Source organism: Acartia tonsa, chromosome 1, assembly GCF_053477335.1.
Source record: "Acartia tonsa isolate MP-2025a chromosome 1, ASM5347733v1, whole genome shotgun sequence".
In the NCBI taxonomy this organism is placed as follows: Eukaryota; Metazoa; Arthropoda; class Copepoda; order Calanoida; family Acartiidae; genus Acartia; species Acartia tonsa.
In genome coordinates, this window is record NC_137260.1 from 22758506 (window position 1) to 22784390 (window position 25885).

The 25885-nt window shown below is 32.7% G+C and overlaps 1 protein-coding gene across 1 annotated transcript in view; it reads right to left on the reverse strand.

Moving 5' to 3' along the window:
• Nucleotides 1-1536: 1536 nt before the first annotated feature.
• The window catches only part of LOC145315102 (uncharacterized), a 134598-nt gene continuing 110249 nt past the window's right edge, over nucleotides 1537-25885 (reverse strand). The window contains exons 10-23 of the mRNA XM_080155148.1: nucleotides 20650-20934; nucleotides 15920-16080; nucleotides 15480-15619; nucleotides 14831-14978; nucleotides 14263-14432; nucleotides 13564-13674; nucleotides 11735-11768; nucleotides 11096-11243; nucleotides 9246-9360; nucleotides 8785-8886; nucleotides 7831-7991; nucleotides 7301-7473; nucleotides 4683-5143; nucleotides 1537-2770 (exon numbers count right to left, since the gene is read on the reverse strand). Of these exons, the coding sequence (XP_080011274.1) occupies nucleotides 2761-2770; nucleotides 4683-5143; nucleotides 7301-7473; nucleotides 7831-7991; nucleotides 8785-8886; nucleotides 9246-9360; nucleotides 11096-11243; nucleotides 11735-11768; nucleotides 13564-13674; nucleotides 14263-14432; nucleotides 14831-14978; nucleotides 15480-15619; nucleotides 15920-16080; nucleotides 20650-20934 (2219 nt within the window). The 3' untranslated portion in view covers nucleotides 1537-2760. The remainder of the gene's footprint in view (nucleotides 2771-4682; nucleotides 5144-7300; nucleotides 7474-7830; nucleotides 7992-8784; nucleotides 8887-9245; nucleotides 9361-11095; nucleotides 11244-11734; nucleotides 11769-13563; nucleotides 13675-14262; nucleotides 14433-14830; nucleotides 14979-15479; nucleotides 15620-15919; nucleotides 16081-20649; nucleotides 20935-25885) is intronic.

Below are 25885 nucleotides of genomic sequence, written 5' to 3' on the forward strand. Positions count from 1 at the left end.
AGGAGTTATTAAAATCTTAAGCTTTAGACAGAAAACCCTAGTGCGCCTGTTGGGGCTTTAAAATGGCTAATTCCAGCCCTTAATTAACCTAAAATAATATAATAGTTATTTCTCGCATCGTATTATAAACGGCTTTCCGTGCCTTCGGCATCTCGGGGCTAAAAAACTGGTTTTAATCTTATAATTGTACATTTTTATATTCGTAGAAAGTTAGATATAATACGATGCTAGACATAGTTTTTTTCGTATGGATGAGAACCGGTTCCTATCCACCGGATTCGAATGAATACGAGAAGATACGTTATTTTTATGTTCCATATGCGAAATATAAGAATTTCGACAACAAAGATATTTAGTTAGGGCTCCCTAGATATGAAATGTATAAAGTAAAACTCAGGTTTAAATTGCTATCAGTTAGCTATCAAACCTCCAACTGAAAAGGAACTTCATATTTCAAAATAATTACAGTTTTGACTCAGCGGTCTAATATTCATCTGTTTAATATTTTTTTTAGAGCGTGGCTATTATTAAACTAGGCTCTATTTGTAGATTTTTTTTTATTTCTTAACTGATTTATAGAATTGCTTATAATTTCATGTGCTATATACGAATATTTTAAGTAATCTAATCAAAACTTTTACTAAATTTTAAAAACAATCTGTCTATCATTTTCCAAACTGTTTGATGATTAGTCTTACTATCATATAACCTGTATGTATCATTTATCTGACTTTAAACGCGTTCGGGCATATTTGTCTTTTATTTCCTCTTGTCTGCTCTTACAAGATAGTTATTGAATCGTATTATAGACATGTTGCCGCTGGTAATAAAACTAAAAATTATAAGCCTTGGCCTACGGCCCCGCAGGGCATTTTAACATTTTATTTTACTATTCGCAGAACATTGACTGTAATACGATACAGGATTTTTCAGCATGGCTGAGAACCGATTCTAAACCAGTGGATATCAATCGGTTTCGAAGCCCTACTGTAATTGCTTCTTATCGCATCGTATTATAGACAGCTTTTAAATAAATTAAAAATTGTAAGTTTAAACCCAGTTCTGTTAACCGGCCCCGAATATAATTTAAATGTTTTAATTTAATATTCGTGGAAAATTAACTAAAATAACGCCATCTGAATCTGAAAATAAATTTGAATGCAATGCTCTAAAAAATATGGTAAATAATAAAACTAATCAAACCAAGAACAGACCTAAGCATTAATAAATTCAATAACCAAATCTATTCGAATGTTACAAAGTATAGTGAAAATAAAATAAAATCAAACCAAGAACAGACCCAACCAGGAGAGCTCTTTCCATTTTAAACGGTGTAATGCTGAATTTTTAAATAACCTAGTATTATGCTTTTTAAAATGTACTGGAGTCCAATAATCTTCGCAAATTTTCTGAAGGAGATGTGCAAATGGAAACAAAAAGATGATAACATAAAATCTTATTAACTAGATGCCTCTAGAGGCGTAACCAAAGCAGAAAAAATAATCTTTTAGGTAATAAGTTGAAAAAAAATTATAATTAAAACGTTTAAATTTCTTTATTTTGTATAAAAGGATGACGTCAAGCACAAAATTAGATAAAATAATTGAAAAATTACAACAATTTTTTTATATACACAAAAAATCACAATTATTGTTTAACATAATAGTGTCATATATTTGTATTTACATATTTTTTCATTTTATTTACATTTTAATGTACATTTAAGATATTTTTTTTTAAGTATAGAAAAATGTATCTATTTCATATTTTTACTGTAAAAATATATAAAAGTTTTAAAAATCCTTATTTTGTAAATTTGAATCTAAACTAAATAAAATATAAAATAATTTCTAAGTTAACAATTTTTTAATTACTTTATGCCTCGTTTTGTTAAAATTAATATAAAAAAGTTTATTTAGGCTTAATATAAATTTTAGAATATCAAATCAGACATAAAACTTTATTATAATAATTTAAATTATAAACCTAATATTTTAATAGTTATTTCTCGCATCGTATTATAAACTGCTTTCCGCGGATATAGAATGTATAATTATGAGATTAAAACCAGTTTTTTTAAACCGAAGGCACCAGCTATAAAAACTGGTTTTAATCTTATGATTGTACATTTTTATATTCGTAGAAAGCTGGATATAATACGATGCTAGACATAGTTTTTTCGTATGGATGAGAACCGGTTCCTATCCACAGGATTTAAATGATTTCGAGAAAAATCATTTATTTAAATGCCTGAATAAACTTTTTTTTACATAAAACTGCAGGGCCAAGAGTAGGAATTACAAAAATAATTAGTAAAACAAAGCAGCTCAAGATTTCTGTAAAGATTATCATAATTTAATAACATAAACTTGAATTCTTACTTAAATCTTTTTAGCTGGTCTGTATTACCAAACATTCTTCAGTATTCCTATCCCACCCCTAGAAAATGGTCACTTTAAAACAGTCTTTCTTGATGCAGCCGCGCATTTGTGTGTCGTACATTTGTACAGCTAACGGTAATATAATCACTTTAAATTCTAACTATTTTTAAGAAATATATGTATATAGTTTCTTTTTATATTGTACTTAAAAAAGGTACACTGCTTTGCTTATTATTGTAAAATTGTTTTTGAATAATTTTTATATGTGTAGATAGGTGGATATTGATAATTTTAATTACCGTAGTTATTTAAAAATTTCACGAATTCTATTAAATGTTTTGTTAAATTCACAATGCTCGAACAAAACGTCTGTGCACCATTATTTCATCCTAAAAATATAAAAAATAATTATTATTTGCAAACTACGTGAAAAAATTTTAGAAATATAAATGAAGTAGGAGGGACAAAGCTTTTAAAAAATTACTATTACTATTGGAGGTGAAGTGGGGGGGGGGGGGGGGGAGGGATTATTAGTATACATTTTCGTAAGTATCATAATTATCTACCATTTCTGTCCTATTTTAATATCATTTTATGAAAACTTTGTCCCAATTTTCTGAAAACTATGTGTTCAATTTTCATACATAAAAAAATCTACAAAAAATTGTAAATGCTTTTGTATAAAATGCATGAAATCTAAAACTTATGCTTTTAGTAAAACAATTTTTTTCTTCTAATGTTAATACAAGTGTTAGTAGTTTTATATATGAATACAGCTACTCTATAATTTACTGTATGTTAATACTATTCTATATAAATGCTAGTAATATTGTAAATTAGACCCTACTCTAAAACTAACTTTGTACAATAGTCCAATTACTAGAAAAAACAGTAATGATTGCTGGATTTATTCTATAGATAATGACTATAACTTCATATACCCAAGAAAAGTGAATACATGAGGACGGCCTAACGAACATATCCCCGTTATTAAAAATTTACTTCAAATTTATAAAAATAGAAAAAAGGCTCGTCTGATGAAAGTGAAAGGAATTAATGCATATGGAAAAATAAAATTTTTCGTTAAAATTCAGTATTGATTAGTTAATTAATTTTACTACAACTTATTTACAAAGATAGATGTTTTTTTAAAAAGTTTTTTTAGTAAGATTATTATACAAGACAAAATAACAACTAAGATCTAAACTCTTATTACCAAATTGACATGCATGTAAGTAAAACTATAACTAATTTTTGTTAATAGTAACATAATGTACTATTCTAAATCTACTTGATAACATTCTTTCCCTCAAAGTACCTTGTTAAGAACGGAAACCCAACCCCAATATTTTTTTTTATTTGTTCTTTACTTTAGGTCAGGTTAGGTTAGGTTATGATATGATATATTGAGTACTGGTAGTCCCGCAATTTTAGGACACTTTGATACCTGTCTTTTGGAAATCCTTGGGGACATACAAATGACGAGAAAATCAAAACAATAATCATTTTTAAATAATGGGAAATATAAAACTATAGGTCTTTTTTTTAAAAAGGCATAAAAATTACATTTCTAAGAAATAAAAATCTGATATTTTGACATGAACTGATAAAAAAAAGTTGCTAAAGAAAAACTATGTATTATTCTGAACTAATAATATATACAAACCTATAATATCCCTTAAAATGTTCTATTAAAAGTAGACTTTTCATTGCAAAGTGTAATTAAAAATTAATTTCTGTTTAGGCATGATATAGGTGATAAGATTATTTTAAGACTAAATAATTACACTGTGTTTAAAAGTCCACTTGTAAATCTAACTAAATTATTTGGTTAGTAGGAAAAGTAAAGAAGTACAAGGCAAATATAAAATAGTAAGGTTAACTCAAGGATAGGAATAAAGTATTTGAACAAAATATATTTTACCTCAAATGAAAATAGCCATTTTTAAGTCAAATAAGGCTCTAATGTAACTTTCTTTGTTATCTATACAAGAATTGGAGGTATAATAGCTTTTGTTCCTGTTCCAAATCCCTATAACTAGGTAACCTGTATTATATATATAGGTAAAATACCACAACCTGGTTGTGTGAAGATAGTGTTAGATGCAGAGATATTGCAGGCACACGCACAGCAGTAGTATCAACTATAAACTAGGAGGGTGGCAGGGAGAGTTCACTCCAGATAAAAAAGGGTGAAGTATAATACATATATGGGAATAGTGTTTGTATCATTCACGATAAAGAGGGAAGTACTATGAAGTCAGGCTGCAATCCATCAATCACTTATTATAATCTACATACACTCTCAACTCCTCTCCAGAATATTTGCGCTGGCTGGGCATGAAATAGTGGTCCGGCGGCGGATAATCAGAGCTGCGCGATGAAAACCCGCCGTTGCGACGGTCATATGAAGAATATCCGCCCATGGGATGGTGCTGGTGGGACAGGCCGCCGTGTCCGCTGCCGTACGGCGAGTAGCCGCCGTAATGATGGCCACCGGCTGCGCCACGCGGCAAGCTGTGAGTACTGGCATGTAGGCCCGCGCTGGCGGATGGTCGGATGTGGCTGCTGTGATGGTTATTTCCGCCGTTTGAGGACCGGTCGATGGTGCTGCGACCGTTGCCGACTATGGCGCCCGAAGCCGAAGGCATGTTCCAGCCGTTCTTGGGGTCATCGTGTTCGAAACCGTCATGTGAGTATGAATGGTAGGGGGGTGGCTGGTTAGAGTAATCACGCCATTGAGATTGCGCCAACAGTTTCTCCTACAAATAAAGATAAAATATTTTGCATTATTTGTACAAAGACTATTTTTCAAAAAAAAAGACTAAGCTATTAAAAATCTACTATGGGTTTACAATAAATATATATTCAAACCTAATTCCTAAATATATTTTATAGAACATAGGAAAAGCTAGGAATTATAAATTGAAAAGAATAAGAATAAAGGAAACAGAATTATAGGAACATGCATAGGAAATTTAGGAAAGGAAATGATAAGAGCTTTTTCTATTTTATTTTTCTTATTGTTATATTAAATAGGGTAATTTTTAATTGTAAAACATAGGGTTAGCAATCCGAATCCGGAATCCGCCCAATTTTTGGCCAATTTTGGAATCCAAATCCGGAATCCGTTTTTTTAATAGCGGATTCGGATTCTTAATTGGTAGGCTAAAATTAGCGTCTTGAGTTTTTTCTTTTAACTCCCCCTTTTTGAAGGCAAAGCTTATGATCATAATATACATATAATACCTTTTAAAATCTGGTTCGATTCTCGGAAGTGAATTATAGAGAACACCAAGAACATTAATTTTAAGGACATATGTAGCACTTAAATTTTTTAGTTTTTAAAAAAAGGCCATTAAAATATTGCTAGAATCCGGAATCCCCCAAAAATAAGAATCCGAATCCGCGGAGAATTTTTTAGACGGATTCTTTTAAGAATCCGAAACCGAATCCGTCCAAAAATTTGACGGATTGCCATCCCTAGTAAAACATAATGCAAGAAGCATGGATTTGGATGTAATAAAAAAAGCTAGAGATTTTTAAAATTATGTTATTATGTATATGTGAGATTTAAGTTTAGGACAAAGGACGATTTATAATTTCCCAATTTCTTTCATATAAATCCATTTTGAAAATTCTAAGTTCTGACTTAAGCCGCCATTGTCCTTACCACTTGGAATAAGGGGAAGATAGGATTGAAGGAGTGTAAGGAATATTTTTATGTTTGGATAGGAAGGAAAAGAAAGGATGTAAATCATTGCCAGGTAACCCATCAACAAGCCGATATAAAATCAAGGATAAACATATTTTGAATTATTTCAACTTTTTTTTTTTTTTTGGGGGGGGGGGTGGCTTTGTCACAGCTTTGTTGCAGATACCGAGCAATATTTATTTTTCTACATATTTTCACCTTCTAGTTTCATAGAGAAATGACTGCGGACAAGTTAAAAATGAGAAAGTCTTTTATTCTTTATGAAACGAGAAGGTAAATATTTCGCTTGTTCAAATGGATAAAGAATACGTGGATATTGTGACAGGCAAATTTTTGTCGTAAAGGGGTAGTTTCACGAAATGCATTTGAACTTAAGTTAGTGAACCGCATATTTTATCCTGGTTAAATGGTTAAACTACATTTATATGGCATATATTTGAAAGAATTTCAATTTTCTACCACGTAGTTTTTAAAATATGAAGATCTGAAAATCGTCTTTTTAAATTGCATAAATCACAAAAAGACAATTTTCAAGTCTTGATATTTTAAAAACTACGTGGTAGAAAATTGAATTTATTTCAAATATATGCTATATAAATGTTTAACCCATTAACTAGGAAAAAATATGCGGTTCACTAAATTAAGTTCAAATGCATTTCGTGAAACTACCCCTTTAGGTTTTTAATATAGTCCTCAGATATTGCTCAATACGTTCCTCCGTGGTCATTAAAAGGGATGGGGTAGTTATTTGGAGGGGGAGGGGGGGGATTATCGTTATATGAGCCAGCTGGGAGAAACATCTCATCAGGGTATGTGAAAATCTCTCATAATATACACGTATTCAATATCCAGTTTTGTTCATGAATAATAAGCTGGAAGAAGGTTTATTTATGTTATTGACCAATAAAAATGAGGAGTATTTTATAGGACATTTTCTAAACAAAATAATGCAGGGAGGGAGGGGACATTAGACTGTAAATTAAACTATATCATAAGTTTTTAAATCTTTTTCCTATTAGTTTGTATGAAAACTTTGGGTACTTGATTTATTAGTTTAAACTATCATTATTCAAAAATCCCAAACAAAAATTTCTTATCTATATTTGTATTTTTTCATATTATGGGGTGTGTAATTTAATTTATCGTCCAATGTCTTATCCCTTAAGATCCCTGATAATAATTAGAAACATGGTCCAAACCCTACCGTATGCAGAGAGGGCCTCTTGGTGAGCTTGTAGATTGTACAGCTGGCCTGCATGACGGCCACCAGGACCAGAGCAGCTATACAGGCCACCACGATGTACAGCTTGATGTTCAGCTGCTCACTGTTGTCGCTGCGAGCCTCGCTCTGGTCTTCTTCGGTGCTTCGTGCCTCACCTGAAAGATAATATCAAACTATTAAATCATTAAAAACAGAACATTATATTTTTTCAATTCTATATACCTGCTAACGTATTTATGAGGCTTTGATTGTTCATAGTCATGTTTTAGTCTATTTTCGTGTGGGTATAATCATTAACAACCCTTAAGAAAACAGAGTTGCAACAGGTATGGGGTGAAAGAATATAACTCCCTTTCCCTTCGGCCCCAATAACTGTCCCCCTTAGAGTTTTTTGGAAAGTGAAATAATATAATATTGGATTTTTAATTTAAACTCATAGAAAAGTAAGGAAAAGTATAAAGATGTCTGTCTGGAAAAAAAAGTATTTTAATGATTTAGGTAACTTATCTCACCCATAGTAAGTGATTCCGGATCAACAACAAGGCTGCCGACCCTGCCTCCAGTCACGGTCTGTTTGAGAGCATCCTCCACGGTTAGCTTCTCCTCCTCTGCCTCGAATTCGTTCTTGTCCAACACGACAACTAGATCAGTTACGAACTCGCCCTGGTTTTTGCTGAAAATATTCACAATGATTAGATATTTTTCTGGATAAAGAATTTTGAAATTGTTTTTGAGGAAGGGAATTAAAATCTTTAATGTAAATGTATCTATTCCAAACAAACTTAACCATATTTCATATCCGGTACTTGCTTACATGTGGTAGACTGGAGCACCGAAACCCCCCCCCCCCCCGCTTAGTTTTGACAAAAATCAAAAATAAGGGGGGGGGGGGGTAGTTTTTTAATGTCTGGAAAACTGCAAGGAGGAAAAGTGCTCAGCAAGGCAAAGACTTAACCCCCCCCCCCTTATTTTTGATTTTCTTCAAAATTAAGGGGGGGGTTAAAAACTACCCCCCCCTTATTTTTGATTTTTGTCAAAACTAAGCAGGGGGTTAAAAACTACCCCCCCCCCTTATTTTTGATTTTTGTCAAAACTAAGCGGGGGGGGGGGGTTTCGGTGCTCCGGTCTTCACATGTAAGCAAGCACCTCATATCCTTTAATAACATAGTATAGTAGTTTGATTTATGTAGCTGTAAGTTTGAATCTAAAAAATTACTTCTTTTTTTTAAATGTGAAATACTTTGGCCAAACACGAAAAACCCTACTTTGTCCAGTTAGAAACAAGTAATAAATGTCAAACCCATAAGTGTTTCCTGTTCTTCTCATTATTTCTTAATACAATGTACAATGTATTGTACAATGTACAATACTAGTACAATGTACATGATACATATGCTATTTTTAGAAATAAGGGCTTTAAACACTTAAAATAACTTTTGAAGGGCTCATGCTGTATGTATGTTTACCTGGAGAATCTGGTAACTTGGACGCCTTGGAAACCAGGTACATCTTTGAGATTTGTCTGTGACAGGCTGCGAGATATTCTAGCCTCTAGATCATCATACTCCCTGAAAAAATGTGTGTTGCTTTACTAATCAGGATTAATTTAATTTTTGAAACATAATTTTAGTGATGATTGGGTGGTAAATACTAGTAGTGTATAAACTTTTCCACCAATAATCCTTATTTACAGAAGGGGTTGTATAATCCATTATTATTGAGGGCGAACATTGATTAATCGCCCATTGATTAATATCCTTAAGGGGGGGGGGGGTGGTGGGGGAGTTAATTCTAACCCTTTTCACCCCCCGTTCAGTTCAAATTGATGAATCATAATTATGGGCAACTCTTTGTTATGGACGTATGGACATTGGACAAATAGGTAAACTATAGAATAACTTCGTTAAATAAAAGGAAAAAATCTTACCTAGTTCCAACAACGGGTAGTTGGTAGCCATCACCAAGCTTGATGAATTTAACAGACGCAGTGTACATTAGTTGGGGTGGTTTTTGAGTCACCGTGTACGTTGGCTTTCCATCAGCTAAAAAAAAAGGTAATAAGTTGAGCAGTAAAGACTTTGATATATAGCTAACGGAGGCGCCCCTAATATGTAAGTGCTCTGTATTCGAAGGAGTAGGGAGGGGGGCTGGAATATAGCCTAAAACTATCTCAAGACTTAAAAATAGCTTAAAACCATTCCGGAAGCTTGTAAAAAATTGTGTTATCTTATAGTTTAAAAAAATATAAATTGCGTCAGTTTTATTTTGTAATCAAAAATTATCTAGAAGAAATTAATAATATTAGAAATCTTTCAAGACGAAACATATCTAATGTTTCACAGATAAATAAAGGATATCTTGGTAAGGGTTGTTGAATGTATTCGTTGGTAAAACAGGGACGATTACGCCCAAGAAGAGAATGGAACAGAAATGGAGAAATCATATTTCATCTTCTAATTTGAAAAAACTAGTGTATTTATACGGGAGATAGAGAGGAATAGAACTAAAAAGAGAGCACCATTAAAGCAGAAGGACAGAAGGAAAGAATAATTTAAAAAGACACAATCCTATCATATAAAATCGTGAGGTATTTATCTTGCTTTCCAATGAATCTATTTAGTTTTACATTTTAGGGAAACTTAACATAGGGAACAGGATGATTTTAGGCTGTTTTTTTTAAATCAGGTCCTTGTAAGGTCGAATAAATATCCCGTCCCCCCACCGAAACAGTGCCCCTAAACTTAAAGGTGCATCCTCTCGTACTAAAAATTCGCTATTATTATTTCTAAGTTAACTGTGCTATTTAAGATCTCTCAATTGATTGATTAAAAATAAGTTACCATTCTAGTAATTAAACACAACACAAGGCGATGGTAGCTTGATTTAAATACAAGAAATCATTTGCAACATTCATCAATAAGATTACTTTCATTTAATTTTTAAAACAGGATAAAAATTTCGTTACAACCCAAACAATCTTTTTTTTTAAATACAAAAGATATTATTGTATCAGCTCAAAGTTATCTTAAGATAAAAAATTACTTAGAATGGTTAAACGCCTGAAAATAAAATGTCCACGTTAATAAAATTTCTTGTTTTAAGCTAGTTTGCTTTTAACTTTTATTCCCCTTTCTGTCTGTCTAGAGGATCTATAAGTTAAGTGCAGAAAAAAGCAGACAAAAAGCATAAAATCATATGAAAACTTAAATCTATAAATAAAATAGCAAAAACCTCCCCTGGTCATTTGTGAAGCTTTCCTAAAATGGAGAAATCAATCGGTTCAGGATTTATCAAAATCTTAATTAAAAGACAAAAAAAAACTTATAGGATAACACTTTTATCTCTAAATATCAAATTTGAAATAAGCACTCATAATTATCATTTATCTGTTTTTTCTCTATACATTGCATATAGAGATATAAGCTGTTGAAAAAATGGAGGAAAATTAAGTTTAATTGTTTTTCATCCAATTTAATATGTATAAGAAATATTTCAATGTAAGACTTAAAACAACGTACAGCTCTATAACAGAGTAATAATGACATATCTGCCTAGGATCATAGTTTTCTCATGTATTTTGATCATATAATTAATCAACTTTACGCTATCAGACGAACAGACAAAATAAGCTTATTGAAATAACCAATAAAAATTCATTATAAGTCCCTAAAGTTATTGAGCAAACGGATAAAAAACTTTGGGGACTAGGGTAAAAACCAGCCCAAAATTCCCCCTCTCACTCTCTCTCTCCGAGTAGCATTACTTTTTATGCCATACCTGTCCTACAGGATCTAATAAAGATCCTTTCAGTGGATGAAATTGGAGTTTTCTCGTGTTTCTTTATCCTCTTATTAACTCCATTGTATCGTCCACCCCTGACAGGGAAGATCATATACATGGCATCCGTGTCCGTAAATGCAACATCCTAAAAAATATCAAACATAAATTTATAAATATCTCAATTAACTTTATATTTCTTCACTTACCTGAATATGAAATATGGTGGGGGGGGGGTTTAATCTACAGTTAAGTTATTGCATACTATTCCTACTGTGACCAAACATGACAAACCTTGAATTATTTAAGCAAATATTGTCTAATGCAAGGACGAACAAGGGAAATGGGGTTTAAGTAAGTGTTTATCCCCCCTTACCTAATAAAAATCTAACACGTCCTTTGGTATCTGATATATTTCAAGGGGATATATTTGGGGAAAAGATGGATAGATAAAAAGACGGGCAGCGTCATTCACCGCCCCGAATCCCGTTAGAAAAAAAACAGGGAAAGAACTTGTTTAAAAGGGTAATGTTAAAACCAGAAAAAAAACATAACATTATATTGATTTAAGCCTTCATATAACATTATTTAAATGCTTAAGAAATCCATGAAAATGACGAAAAAATGAAATCTATTAACCTGTTTATCACCAGTATCTCTTTCTCTGCTAAATCTGAAATAAAAAGTTAAACTATATTAGAAAAGGAAGTTAGCTATTCATTAAAGAAAAGCAAAACTGAGCCTATTGAATATATTTAAGAAAAGTTTGTTTTAAAGGCTGATACGGCAAAATATCTAAAATTATCTAATTTTCTAATTACATAGTTGAGGGAATTGATACACTGTTGAGAACTGATTATCCCTACCCCCCCCCCCCCCTACATTTTTAAAATACATGGAGGGGGTATATTTACCTATGCACAAACCCCTGCGAAGGCCCTGAAGGGTTTAAACCTGCTGTGCCCTAACCCTGCGGGGCTACCCAGTACCAATATAACGACACCTCACCTGATGACAATTAACAACCTTTCAATTTATTTCAAAAATAAGGAGGGAGGGGGGGGGGGGGGGGTGTTATCAGTGCTGCTCGTGCTCAAGAAGCTATTTTGTGTGAAAGCGGAGATAATCCTACTATATAACGTAGTAAGTTTAATTTCTGTAGCGAAGAATCTAGCTAACTGCTGAACCGATATGGTTTTTCTTTACAGTGAAGATTCTTATTGTTCCAAGCAAGGTTTAAAACTATTTTAGCGGAGAGTATCTTCACCCGCCCAAGAGAAATCCCCCCCCCCCTCAGTGTCCCTAGAGGCTTCTAGGGGGTAAAGCCGCTAGTAAGTTAGTAACTTACTTGAGAGTAGTGAGACCATCCTCTATAGATCCAGAAATATAACTTACTTGAGAGTAGTTAGACCATCCTCTATAGATCCAGAAATATAACTTACTTGAGAGTAGTGAGACCATCCTCTATAGATCCAGAAATATAACTTACTTGAGAGTAGTTAGACCATCCTCTATAGATCCAGAAATATAACTTACTTGAGAGTAGTGAGACCATCCTCTATAGATCCAGAAATATAACTTACTTGAGAGTAGTGAGACCATCCTCTATAGATGCAGAAATATAACTTACTTGAGAGTAGTTAGACCATCCTCTATAGATGCAGAAATATAACTTACTTGAGAGTAGTAAGACCATCCTCTATAGATCCAGAAATATAACTTACTTGAGAGTAGTAAGACCATCCTCTATAGATCCAGAAATATAACTTACTTGAGAGTAGTTAGACCATCCTCTATAGATCCAGAAATATAACTTACTTGAGAGTAGTGAGACCATCCTCTATAGATCCAGAAATATAACTTACTTGAGAGTAGTGAGACCATCCTCTATAGATCCAGAAATATAACTTACTTGAGAGTAGTGAGACCATCCTCTATAGATCCAGAAATATAACTTACTTGAGAGTAGTGAGACCATCCTCTATAGATCCAGAAATATAACTTACTTGAGAGTAGTGAGACCATCCTCTATAGATCCAGAAATATAACTTACTTGAGAGTAGTGAGACCATCCTCTATAGATCCAGAAATATAACTTACTTGAGAGTAGTTAGACCATCCTATAGATCCAGAAATATAACTTACTTGAGAGTAGTGAGACCATCCTCTATAGATCCAGAAATATAACTTACTTGAGAGTAGTGAGACCATCCTCTATAGATCCAGAAATATAACTTACTTGAGAGTAGTTAGACCATCCTATAGATCCAGAAATATAACTTACTTGAGAGTAGTGAGACCATCCTCTATAGATCCAGAAATATAACTTACTTGAGAGTAGTTAGACCATCCTATAGATCCAGAAATATAACTTACTTGAGAGTAGTGAGACCATCCTCTATAGATCCAGAAATATAACTTACTTGAGAGTAGTTAGACCATCCTATAGATCCAGAAATATAACTTACTTGAGAGTAGTGAGACCATCCTCTATAGATCCAGAAATCATTTCAATATTCTGTTGTTGCTCCAACACTGGAGACAGGTAGTTGGTGGTCCACATATCCATCATGAAATACCTAAAAATTATTAATTCAGGAATCTAAAGGGATGAGATAATGTCCGATAAATTGATGTATATCCACAATGATGATACAAATAATTACCCCTTCTGTAGGTTAAAATTAGTGGTTCAAAGTTTGGACACTCACGTAAAAACTTTAGTGTTATTAAAAGCTTTTGTCCCCACCCTCCCTGGATTAGGTAATTAGTGTAATTATTTCAACCAATAGTTTCATTATAACCTAACCCCAGGGTTTAATTCGTGAAAAGAGTATTAGTTGCTGGATAAAAATCACTAAACCTTTTAAAGTCAATATTTGTTTATCGTAGCGTATGATGGACAGCTTTCCGCTGATAAAAAAATCATAATATATTTCCAATTTTGTTAGCCTCAAGGGGCCAAACTGGTATTTATATTATGATTATCATTTCATTATTCATAGATTATTGCCTTTAATACGATACATGATTTTTGAGTATGGCTTAAAGTTGGTTCTGATCTCTGATATTAATCGTTTCGAAGCCAAAATAAAATTTTTATAAATAATTTTTTAAAAGACGACATTCGGACAAACGAAAGTAAACCGCGGCAAAACATATCCTACCTTCCATTAGGTTCGACCCAACCAATAATGGCATCAGTAAGGCTCATTTGAGGTGTATTTGAGAAGCCAATACCGGTCCATCTGTTCTGATTACTACTCACAATAGTGAAGTTTATCTTGTCAGTGTTCTCGTTGAACTCCCATTTGGCGAAATATTCACAGGTTTTGTTCTATAAATAATAGATTATTAGTTTAAAAATATGAAAATACTAAAAAGTATCAAACAACGAGTGAACAGGTCAACAATTCCAGTCCTCTTAAACTTTGTAATTCCTTTGTAATACCCTTTAAAGCAAATTACAGTTAAAATTTAAAAGGTATACCTAATTACAGAAATTGTAATCCTTTTATATAAAAGTTTTTTTATCTGTAGATAAAAATTTCGAAAGCTACTGAACCAATCGAGATCTCCATTTCAAGAAAGCTTTACATTTTTTCCAGGATGGTTTAAAGCTATTCTATTTATTAATTAAGACTATTTTCCTTCCTTTCCCTGCAGAATATAGAGCTCCTAAATATTAGGAGCGCAGCCGCTAGTTATTTATTTAATTTTAAATATTTGTTGTACCTCAAGGCTGCATGAAGTGGGGAACTTCCACTCGTTGCCACAGTAGTCCAGATCAGACACGTCGTTCAAGTCTCTCTTGGCCTCGTCGAAGAAGTTGATGTTTGTGACGCCCCTGTTCTTCTTGCCGTGGTACTTCAACTCGTCAGGTCTAACGTGAATGCAATACTTAATGACTTACTCACCAAGATATTGGCAACTATCCTATCTTATAAGAATTAACGTAGAAAATGCTGGTCTAAATAGGTTGAACTCTTTCTTAAGGTCTTGGGTTGGTTTTAGTCTTTTTTTTTACCCCCATCCATCCTCCCCTAAAAGCTAGGGGCGGAGCAACTTGAATGTACATAAACCTCTGATATCTAATCCTATTACAATGCGCAGTAATGTTTTTGTTTGTTTGTTAATGCCACGCTAAATACTGATTTATTTAAGCTCATTATGGGTAAGCTTTATATAGATTCAGTAGGTACAGGTTTTGGGCTTTATCAAAATTAAATTCATTTGTCAGTTTAAAACTATTTTTGTCCCACCTATCCCACTCAAATAAAAAGCCCCTAAATTATAAAGCAATCCATTGTATTTTAATTTTAAATACAGAAAAAAAACAAGATTAATCAAATTCAAATGCAACATTGCTATAAAGTATGCATTCCTGTAGAAGTCAGGTACACTGGACTCTTCTGTCTCCAGACCAGATTTAGGACTGTGCACATAGTCTCCAGATTCCTGGCCCAGAGCCCAGATCAGGTGCATGTCTCCCTCAATGATGGAATGGTCTGATGGATCTTCAGCCTACAAATATAAATGACTATTATAAAGAAAGGTTTAGCTTGAATTGAATAGTGCAACATGATGCAAAACACAACAATGTACAATAATAGTTTTCATGATATATAAACAAAGCCCATAGAACGGTTTGGATTTTTCTGAGATAAATATTTAAAAATCACGCAACCTTTCAAAGGACACTAGATCAAACTACAAGAGAAGGTCACTAAAAGCGTGACACCCACACAACAAACTTTATGGAGACCGTTGTTTTAGAAGTCCTTAACTTATTAAAAATGTATTGCAATTGCTAAAAATACTGACCACAAGTTTCTTTCTAAAGAAGATGGTGGTCTCTCCATCCTCCTCCCAGGCCATGCTGGCGGTCAGGTCACTCTGACCGCCCCAGTACAAGTCACGCTGAGGTGTTGACCTGTCCCGAGTGTAGTAGTCCCACACACGTGAGGTGTCGCCTCGTGCCATACCTAAATTAATGTTTAATTAAAAAATTTAGATCATTATCAGAGATCCCTTAAATTACCTTAGGTTTGGTTACATTTTTAGTAGAAAACCAGCCATAATTAGCTTTAACATTAACCTAATATTAGGACAAACTTTTCAACCGATAATTTCAATCTACAGACAGGGTAATCTAGTTTATTGTCATAGGATATGGATATCAAATTATCCATATCCAATGACTTATCCCTTTAGATCCCTGTGTCTTATTAGTTTGGTACTTTTTAATTGTATTCTAAATACGTTTTTAGGAATTAAAAACTAGTAGTTTCCAAACTTTTAAACCAACAATCTATAGAAAGGGTAATCTAGTTTATCGTCATTGGGGAGGTATATCAATTTCTCAACCGTTGTCTTATCCCTTAAAATCCCTGCAATAACATGATAATTCTGAAGCCTACCCAGCCACGCTACTTCTACTTCACATCTTCCTTGTTTAATAGCCAATTTGAATGATTCATGGTCAACTGCAATTTATTTATATCTTGTATAAGCAACTTTTTATTTATCCTATTCTATTATTTGATTATGGATGACAAAAGCTTTTTAAAAAGCGCTGGAGATTAGTAGCGACTCAAAATAACAATGAAGCATAATTCGCATAAGTGGTAAATAAAGTTTTTATAAATATGGTTTCACATACAAAAATCAGAGATCTTAAGGGACAGGGCAAAAGACGATGGATAAAATTACTTCTTTTGTAGATCTATAGTGTTGGTTGAAAAGTTTGGACCCTTGTAGCTCGAACCAACCAATCAAAATTTAATATTACGAATAAGTCGTGTTTCATAACGATTTGGGTACCGGTTCAATATAAAACCCAATGACTCCTCCTTACTTGCCAAACAGAATATTTTGACATTCATAGTTTTTCTTAAGAAAATTCCATAGCCGATGAATTCAATTTTAGAATTAAAATCATCCTTGCTAGAAAAAAAGGCATTAAATAACTGTTCCATTTTTTTTTTAATTTTGTGGGTCCACTTTTTTGACATGAGAACAAATGTTGGTAATTTTTAACAACCAACATCTCAACATCTCTGACAAGTGTAAACTAGGGTTTTTAACAAGCGAAGCTTCTTAATATATCACTAGCGGCTACGCCCCTAGAGGCCTCTAGTGGCACTTTAAATGTTTTTGTTTGTTAAAGTCTACGATAATTCTTTATATTACGGATACCTCTTAATGTTACGTTGAAGTCTCCCAGATTTTAAGAAAATTTTCAATTTTTTTGTCATTTCTTTTGGGAGGGTGGTAGTACCCTCCCCCAAAATAGTTAAAAACCTTCCCAGGACATATGAGAATCTACCCTGTTAAGGAGAACCCGATCGGTTCAGCGGTTAGCGAGATCCTTCGGTACAGACACACAGACAGACAAACATCCTGTTACTTTAGTATAAGGATTGTGTGTACGTTTAAAACACGTTATGAATTACTCTATTAAAAATCTAAGCTTTCTATAGGAAGCTTTCTACTGGATTAAATCCAGTCCGTATTATTACTGAAAAATTATACAACAAGAGTAGATTCTGTCATATTAAGCAATAGAAATATGAGAGAAGAAGACTAATGTATAGTAAAGAACTTGGTCATAATGAAAAAGGAACTATTAGATGGTTTCTTTATTAAGAAATTGTAACAGTTGAAACCTTATTAGAATCAGCTAAAATCTTTTTGTTAAAAAAGAATAAAAAAACAGGTAAGGTAGAAACTTAAACAGTTTTAAAAATCATTTATTCTTTTAAAAAGTTTTAATCGCAGCACGTTTATTCAGAACCAAAACTAGTTTAATAGATTTCTTTAGTAATTAAAGTATTACAAATAATATTGTACATTTATTTTTTACACTGCATATGAGAAAATTATTTTAGATTCCAACATTATCTTTAAAAAAAAGGAATCGAATATTTGTTAATTAAGAACTGATATGTTATATTTGAATAAGGGTACGCTAACCAGATTCTTTAAATAAAAGAAGATATTTAAATAAAATTAAATAGGGTTGAGCATGGTAAGTCTTTTAAGATCTCGTCAACATATAAAATAATAATTAATGCTCAATTTTCAGGAAGTGTTTATATCGGCTTGTAGTTTTTTTTCGTATTAGAAGATATCAGTTCATACAATATATAAACCTACAAAAGAAAAAAACAATCAAGTAACATATGCCATATTTTTTCAATCTTACATATTAGGGTTATTTTCTTCCACCTCTTTAGCGAATCCTCTAAAAACTTGGAATTGTGACAATTAATTTCAAAATTAAAATTGCACTTATAAAAAATGGAAATGGAGTAGACTCGTTTTTTATCATTTAGTTGTTTCCCTATTTTTTAAAAAATCTATTAAAAATTAAGGAGTAGTGTCACTAGCATCAATCTCTCACTAAATTTGAAAACTATTGATACGAATTGATCTATGGGTTTTAATTAAGAAATTCGACCGTTTATAGCCGACTTTTTTATTGGGAAGAAATTAAAAAAATAAGGCCTTTCATACCAAAATGTGTACAGTTTCTACCCAATAGCAGGTCTGCCGAGTTCTCCCGGGATATTTTTATTGGTGGAGCCTGATTGCCTCTCTTTCTTAGTACCTTTATTTATTAAGCTTTTGAATTTTTTCAAATATTGCAAGCTAGACTTTAACGAATGTTGTCATTCTCGTTCTTTTTTAAACTTGTTCAGGTCCGGGTTTATAATTAGGCAACGAGTTTTTTATTCAGTAAAACAGTTCTATTTTATTTGTAGCAAAAAGTGTCAATGGTTAAGAAATCTTTAAATGAAACGTGAATAGTTTTTTTTTGACCCTCTTCTCAATAAATGCCTAAAAATAATAGATATACGAGGTCAAAACAAGTCTCTTTTTATTAAGATTAGAATAGTTATCGCATCGTATTATAGACAGATTACCGCAGATATTAAAATTAAAAAACACACGATTAAAACCAGTTGTATTAGCATGAAAGTTGATGGATTTTAATTTTTGATTTTTATTTAATATTCGTAGAAACTTGTTTTTAAATCAAGTGGATATTTATCAGTTTCGAAGCCATACTGGATAATTCTTTTTCTCGTGTTCATTCGAATCCGGTGGATAGGAACCGGTTCTCATCCATACGAAAAAACTATGTCTAGCATCGTATTATATCCAGCTTTCTACGAATATAAAAATGTACAATCATAAGATAAAAACCATTTTTTTGGTTTTAATCTCATAATTGTACATTCTATATCCGCGGAAAGCTGTTTATAATACGATGCGAGAAATAACTATTAATGCATTCAGTAAAATCCAACATTTGAAGACAGGTGAATAATGTGCACATTAAAACTACAGTATTGACAAACAAAAAAAAAGCAATATTTGTTTGCAATTTATCTTTCGCTGAAAACTTAATTTCAAACAATTAGAAAAACTGACATAACTTCATTAGAAGCATTGATAAATTGAGGTTTTACTTAACTGTACACTTAAGTTATATTAGCATGCTTCAAAATAAGAAAAGATGGTTGCTAATGCTTTCTAAGGGGGGGGAGGGGCGAAAGTGACATTTTTGAAACCAAAACTAAGAGTCAACAAAGGAACTCAACTAAAAAAAGGGTTACAGGTCTGAGATTTTGCATGGCAGTTGCTTTATAGGGGTACAATATGGAACTGTGAAGAAACGGCGGCGCAACCGCCGAAAACCGCCGTTTCCCGCCGTAATTTTTGTTGCCTTTTCTCGGCGGTTTTCGGCGGTTGCGCCGCCGTTTCTTCACAGTTCCATATTGTACCCCTATAAAGCAACTGCCATGCAAAATGTCAGACCTGTAACTCTTTTTTTAGTCGAATTCCTTTGACTTTTAGTATTGGTTTCAATAAGTGTCACTTTCGCCCCCCCCCCCCCTTTATGCATCAGATTAGGTAAGGTTTTTTTAGCTTTAAGTTATCACCTCAGTGTTTATTCACAAATAATTTTCACTATTTAAAAAAATTATTGTATTATATCCAGTTGTGTAGTTGTACCTTCAGCATCTCGGGGATAAAAAATGATGCGATAAATAACTAATATTAGATTGTTAGGTTTTGACCACTTAAACACATAGAAGAAATACATACAAAGCTAAATAATATCTTTATTACCATGGAATGTGTTTAAATCATGATGACAGTAAAATTTTTATTGCCAAAAAATGCACTTAACTTTAACCAATTAAGATAATGAAAAAGATGAAACATAATGTAACAAAAAAATCACGAAACCTTTTCATTATTTTTTTTCTCAAATATTTCGAGATCTAAACGGGTGATCAATGGGCGAGAAATTTATGTACACCACTTATTACGATAAACAAAATTACCCTTCTGTTTACTAAAATTATTGACGCAAACATTTTAACACTTGAAGTTCTGTGTTAACAAATCAAGATCTTTTAAAAGCTAACGAGATCTTAAGTTAAATTTTTTTTATTACCAGTTTATTTTGTGTCTACAATTTCCCCTTCCTTCCTGCAAAATATAAGATCCTAAGGTGAAAATGGAAAAAATAATATTACCTATAACCATATCAGTACAGTCCATGCTATGAAGCTTGCCTCTAGGCGTCCAGCTGGAGCCTCCAGCAACGGCAGGTTCCGGTTCCGGCTCCCCTTCCGGCTCTGGTTCCGCTGCTCCCTCAGGCTCTGGCTCAGCGGCGCCTTCCGGCTCGGGTTCGGATTCGCTTTCGGGTTCCGGTTCAGCGTATGCACCATCGGCTGAGGATTCAGGTTCCGGCTCAGATTCACTTTCCGGTTCTGGCTCAGATTCACTTTCCGGCTCCGGTTCAGCTGTTGATGCTTCGCCTGAAATAAAATCCATATAAATTCAAAATGTAAATTAAACATAAAATGAAACAAGGCCAAACAAGAAATTTTTTGATGGTTATGACATACATTTATTTTACCTCAAAGTGGCTTTCGAGCAGAGAAACCCCCTTTTTAAAAAGAAGGGGGGGGGGGGTTCTTCCTTATGCCTGACAACTTCGAGAGGTCGTAAAAATTAAAAATTACTAAAATTCCCCCACCCCCACCCCTCTTTTAAAATTTATTGTTCTGTGCTCTACTAGAGCCGCTTTTTTTCTTTTGAGGCTGTTAGTAGAACCGTATATACTCGTCGTTAAAGATTAACTAAGATACCAATTAGAAAATATGAATGACTATAAATGGAGATTGGATCATTAATTTTTCCTTCAAGCTTTAATTTTCGCTTGTAAGTCATTAAAACTCACAGTAATGTTTTAAAATCATTAATATATAGATTAGTTTCTATATAAGTCAAGGATAAATATTCTGAAAACTTTTTGTGGACAGATTATATTATAAATATCAATCAATATCAAACTTTATGAAAGTACAGTAGAGTGCAAAAAAAAACTTTTATTATTTTTTCTTATAAATATAGTTTATAAATAATATTAATAGATAAACTTTTTGGACACAGTTGAAATCTAACTCAACCAAAACATTAAATTAGTAACTTATGCTGCATTTTAAAGAAAAAAATCTTCCATTATCAATTGCACCTTTTAGGGAAGTGAATCAAGCATATTTATCTTGGTCAGTTTTTTGGAAAAATAAATAGAAAGTATGTTCTAATGAGAGTATCTGTCCCATAATGAAGAAAAGGTAAGTATTTTTCTTCGCGGTTCAAATTATCAAAAATTGACCATAGATTATTGGAAATACAACTTTCACTAAACCTAAGTAGCAAGGCTATTATTTCATTCATAAAACTTTGTATGAGCTTAATGTTTTGTGTTACTATAATAGTTGGTTTTTAAAAATACCTTCTACTTGTCACCTTTTTATGCATATTAACTATGGATCATATCTAACCATTTAAAAATCTTAGATCTACACATTATTCTTCTTCAACATTTAGAACATAAAACTGAATAAACTTATAGAATGACTTTTTTATTACATAGGTTGTGTTTTAGTGGATGTTGTTATCCTTGTTATTACAACTAAAAACGTCGTATCATACTTTAATCATATGTCCTTGACCATTTAAAAATATTAAAAATCTAAATATGGTTATGAATATGTTCAAGAATGTATGAGTATACAGACAACTAAAAATTCTTGCAAGAGTTTTTAGAAGTCTATTAAAAATAAAACGTGGCAAATAAAAAGCATAGGAAGAATGTAATTGTATAGCAGATCAACGTTACATTTCTGTTTAATTCTAAATAGAGATATATAGTATCTATTAGACAAAAGCTAAAGTCTTTTAGCTCATTTAATATCTTATAAAATGAAATCCTTTAGGATTTATTTAAAGGAACTTTAAAAAACGCTAGAAATCATAGAATTTTTCTTTACTTTAAACAAAAATATTAAATTGAAAGAAAGGGTCGACTTTTTACCCTCTTCCCTTAGAGGCCCCTAAAGGACTCGAGAGCGTGCGTGATGAAAGAAATTCTCTTATGCTTATAAACGACCACACCTTACATAAAGATGTTTTGATTTGATAGCCATACATAACTTAGTGTGGTCACTATCAAGAAACACAGACAATTGTTCTAAAAAATAAATAGTTGAACAGAGCATAAAAGATTTAGTTATATTTGACGACCGATATTTGAAAACAAGGGGGGGGGGAAGTTCTGACACTTTTGCGTAAACAGTGATTATAGGCTTTGTCTTTGAAGATAATGGATAGGTTATTTGGCAAAAAAGTTTCCTTTTGGGATGTAGTTTTCCTATTTTAAAAAAAATTTTGGATTCGGCCTCCAGGTTCCGGTACTCCAGGCCTCCAGGTGGATTCTGGACAGGTAAAAAAAAAAATTCAAGATAGAACAAAACTTATTTAACAAAAGTTGGTACTTTATGGATGGTATGATCTAATTTGAAGAAATTTTTGAAATCGGGCTCCAGGTTCTGGTACTGCAGGCCTCCAGGTGGATCCTGGACAGGTAAAAATTGAAAATTTTTAATTTTAAAGTTAGAACAAAACTTATTTAACAAAAGTTGGTACTTTATGGATGGTTTGAACTAATTTGAAGAAATTTTTGGATTCGGCCTCCAGGTTCCGGTACTCCAGGCCTCCAGGTGGATTCTGGACAGGTAAAAATTGAAAATTCAAGATAGAACAAAACTTATTTAACAAAAGTTTGTACTTTATGGATGGTATGAACTAATTTGAAGAAATTTTTGAAATCGGGCTCCAGGTTCAGGTGCTGCAGGCCTCCAGGTGGATCCTGGACAGGTAAAAATTGAAAATTTTTACTTTAAAAGTTAGAACAAAACTTATTTAACAAAAGTTGCTACTTTATGGATGGTATGATCTAATTTCAAGAAATTTTGAGATCGGGCTCCAGGTTCTGGTACTGCAGGCCTCCAGGTGGATCCTGGACAGGTAAAAATTGAAAATTTTTAATTTAAAAGTTAGAACAAAACTTATTTAACAAAAGTGGCTTCTTTATAGATGGTTTGAACTAATTTGAAGAAAATTTTGAAATCGGGCATCAGGTTCAGGTACTGCAGGCCTCCAAGTGGATCCTGGACAGGTAAAAACTGAATTTTTTTACTTCAAAAGTTAGAACAAAACTTATTTAACAAAAGTGGCTTCTTTATAGATAGTATTAACTAATTTGAAGAAAAATTTTGAAATCGGGCTCCAGCTTTAGGTACTGCAGGCCTTCAGGTGGATCCTGGACAGGTAAAAACTGAAATTTTTACTTTAAAAGTTAAAACAAACTTATTTAACAAAAGTGGCTTCCTTATAGATGGTATTAACTAATCTGAAAAAAATTTTGAAATCGGGCTCCAGGTTCAGGTAAAAATTTCAATTTTTACTTTAAAAGTTAGAACAAAACTTATTTAACAAAAGTGGCTTCTTTATAGATGGTAGGAAGTAATTTGAAGAAAATTTTGAAATCGGGCGCCAGGTTCAGGTACTGCAGGCCTCCAGGTGGATCCTGGACAGGTAAAAATAAAAAACTTTTACTTTAAAAGTTAAAACAAAACTTATTTGACAAAGGTGGCTTCTTTAAAGATGGTAGGAAGTAATTTGAAGAAAATTTTGAAATTTCATAATTTTCTTTAAATTAGTTAATACCATCCATAAAGTATCAACTTTTGTAAAATAAGTTTTGATCTAACTTTTAAAGTGAAAAAATTCAATTTTTACATGTCCAGGATCTACCTGGAGGCCTGCAGTACCTGAACCTGGAGCCCAATTTCAAATTTTTCTTTAAAGTATTTAATACCATCCATAAAGTATCAACTTTTGTTCAATAAGTTTTGTTCTAACTTTAATAGAAAAAATTTTTAGTTTTTACCTGTCCAGGATCCACCTGGAGGCCTGCAGTACCTGAACCTGGAGCCCGATTTCAAAATTTTCTTCAAATTACTTCCTACCATCCATAAAGAAGCCACTTTTGTTAAATAAGTTTTGTTCTAACTTTTAAAGTAAAGAATTTCAATTTTTACCTGTCCAGGATCTACCTGGAGGCCAGCAGTACCTGAACCTGAAGCCCGATTTCAAAATTTTCTTCAAATTACTTCCTACCATCTATAAAGAAGCCACTTTTTTAAAATAAGTTTTTTACTAACTTTTAAAGTAAAAAATTACTGTTTATCTGTCCAGGATCCACCTGGAGGCCTGCAGTACCTGAACCTGGAGCTCGATTTCAAAATTTTCTTTAGATTAGTTAAAACCATCTATAAAGAAGCCACTTATGTAAAAATAAGTTTTGTTTTAACTTTTAAAGTAAAAATTTTTTACTTTTACCTGTCAAGGATCCACCTGGAGGCCTGCAGCACCTGAACCTGGAGCCCGATATCAAAATTTTCTTCAGATTAGTTAATACCATCTATAAAGAAGCCACTTTTGTAAAAATAAGTTTTGTTCTAACTTTTAAAGTAAAGAATTTCAATTTTTACCTGTCCAGGATCTACCTGGAGGCCTGCAGTACCTGAACCTGAAGCCCGATCTCAAAATTTTCTTCAAATTAGTTCATACCATCCATAAAGAAGCCACTTTTGTTAAATAAGTTTTGTTCTAACTTTTAAATTAAAAATTTTCAATTTTTACCTGTCCAGGATCCACTTGGAGGCCTGCAGCACCTGAACCTGGAGCCTGATTTCAAAATTTTCTTCAAATTAGTTCATACCATTCATAAAGAAGCCACTTTTGTTAAATAAGTTTTGTTCTAACTTTTAAAGTAAAAATTTTTAATTTTTACATGTCCAGGATCCACCTGGAGGCCTGCAGCATCTGAACCTGGAGCCCGATTTCAAATTTTTCTTCAGATTAGTTATTACCATCTATAAAGAAGCCACTTTTGTTAAATAAGTTTTGTTCTAACTTTAAAATTAAAAATTTTCTATTTTTACCTGTCCAGGATCCACCCGGAGGCCTGCAGTACCAGAACCTGGAGCCCGATTTCAAAAATTTCTTCAAATTAGTTCATACCATCCATAAAGTACAAACTTTTGTTAAATAAGTTTTGTTCTATCTTGAATTTTCAATTTTTACCTGTCCAGAATCCACCTGGAGGCCTGGAGTACCAGAACCTGGAGGCCGAATCCAAAATTTTTTTTAAAATAGGAAAACTACATCCCAAAAGGAAACTTTTTTGCCAAATAACCTATCCATTATCTCCAAAGACAAAGCCTATAATCACTGTTTACGCAAAAGTGTCAGAACTTCCCCCCCCCCCCCCCTTGGCTAAGATACATAAATAACATAATTACTAGCCATATCCATATTTTCTATTTCGCAAATTTTTTTGAGACAAACACACAT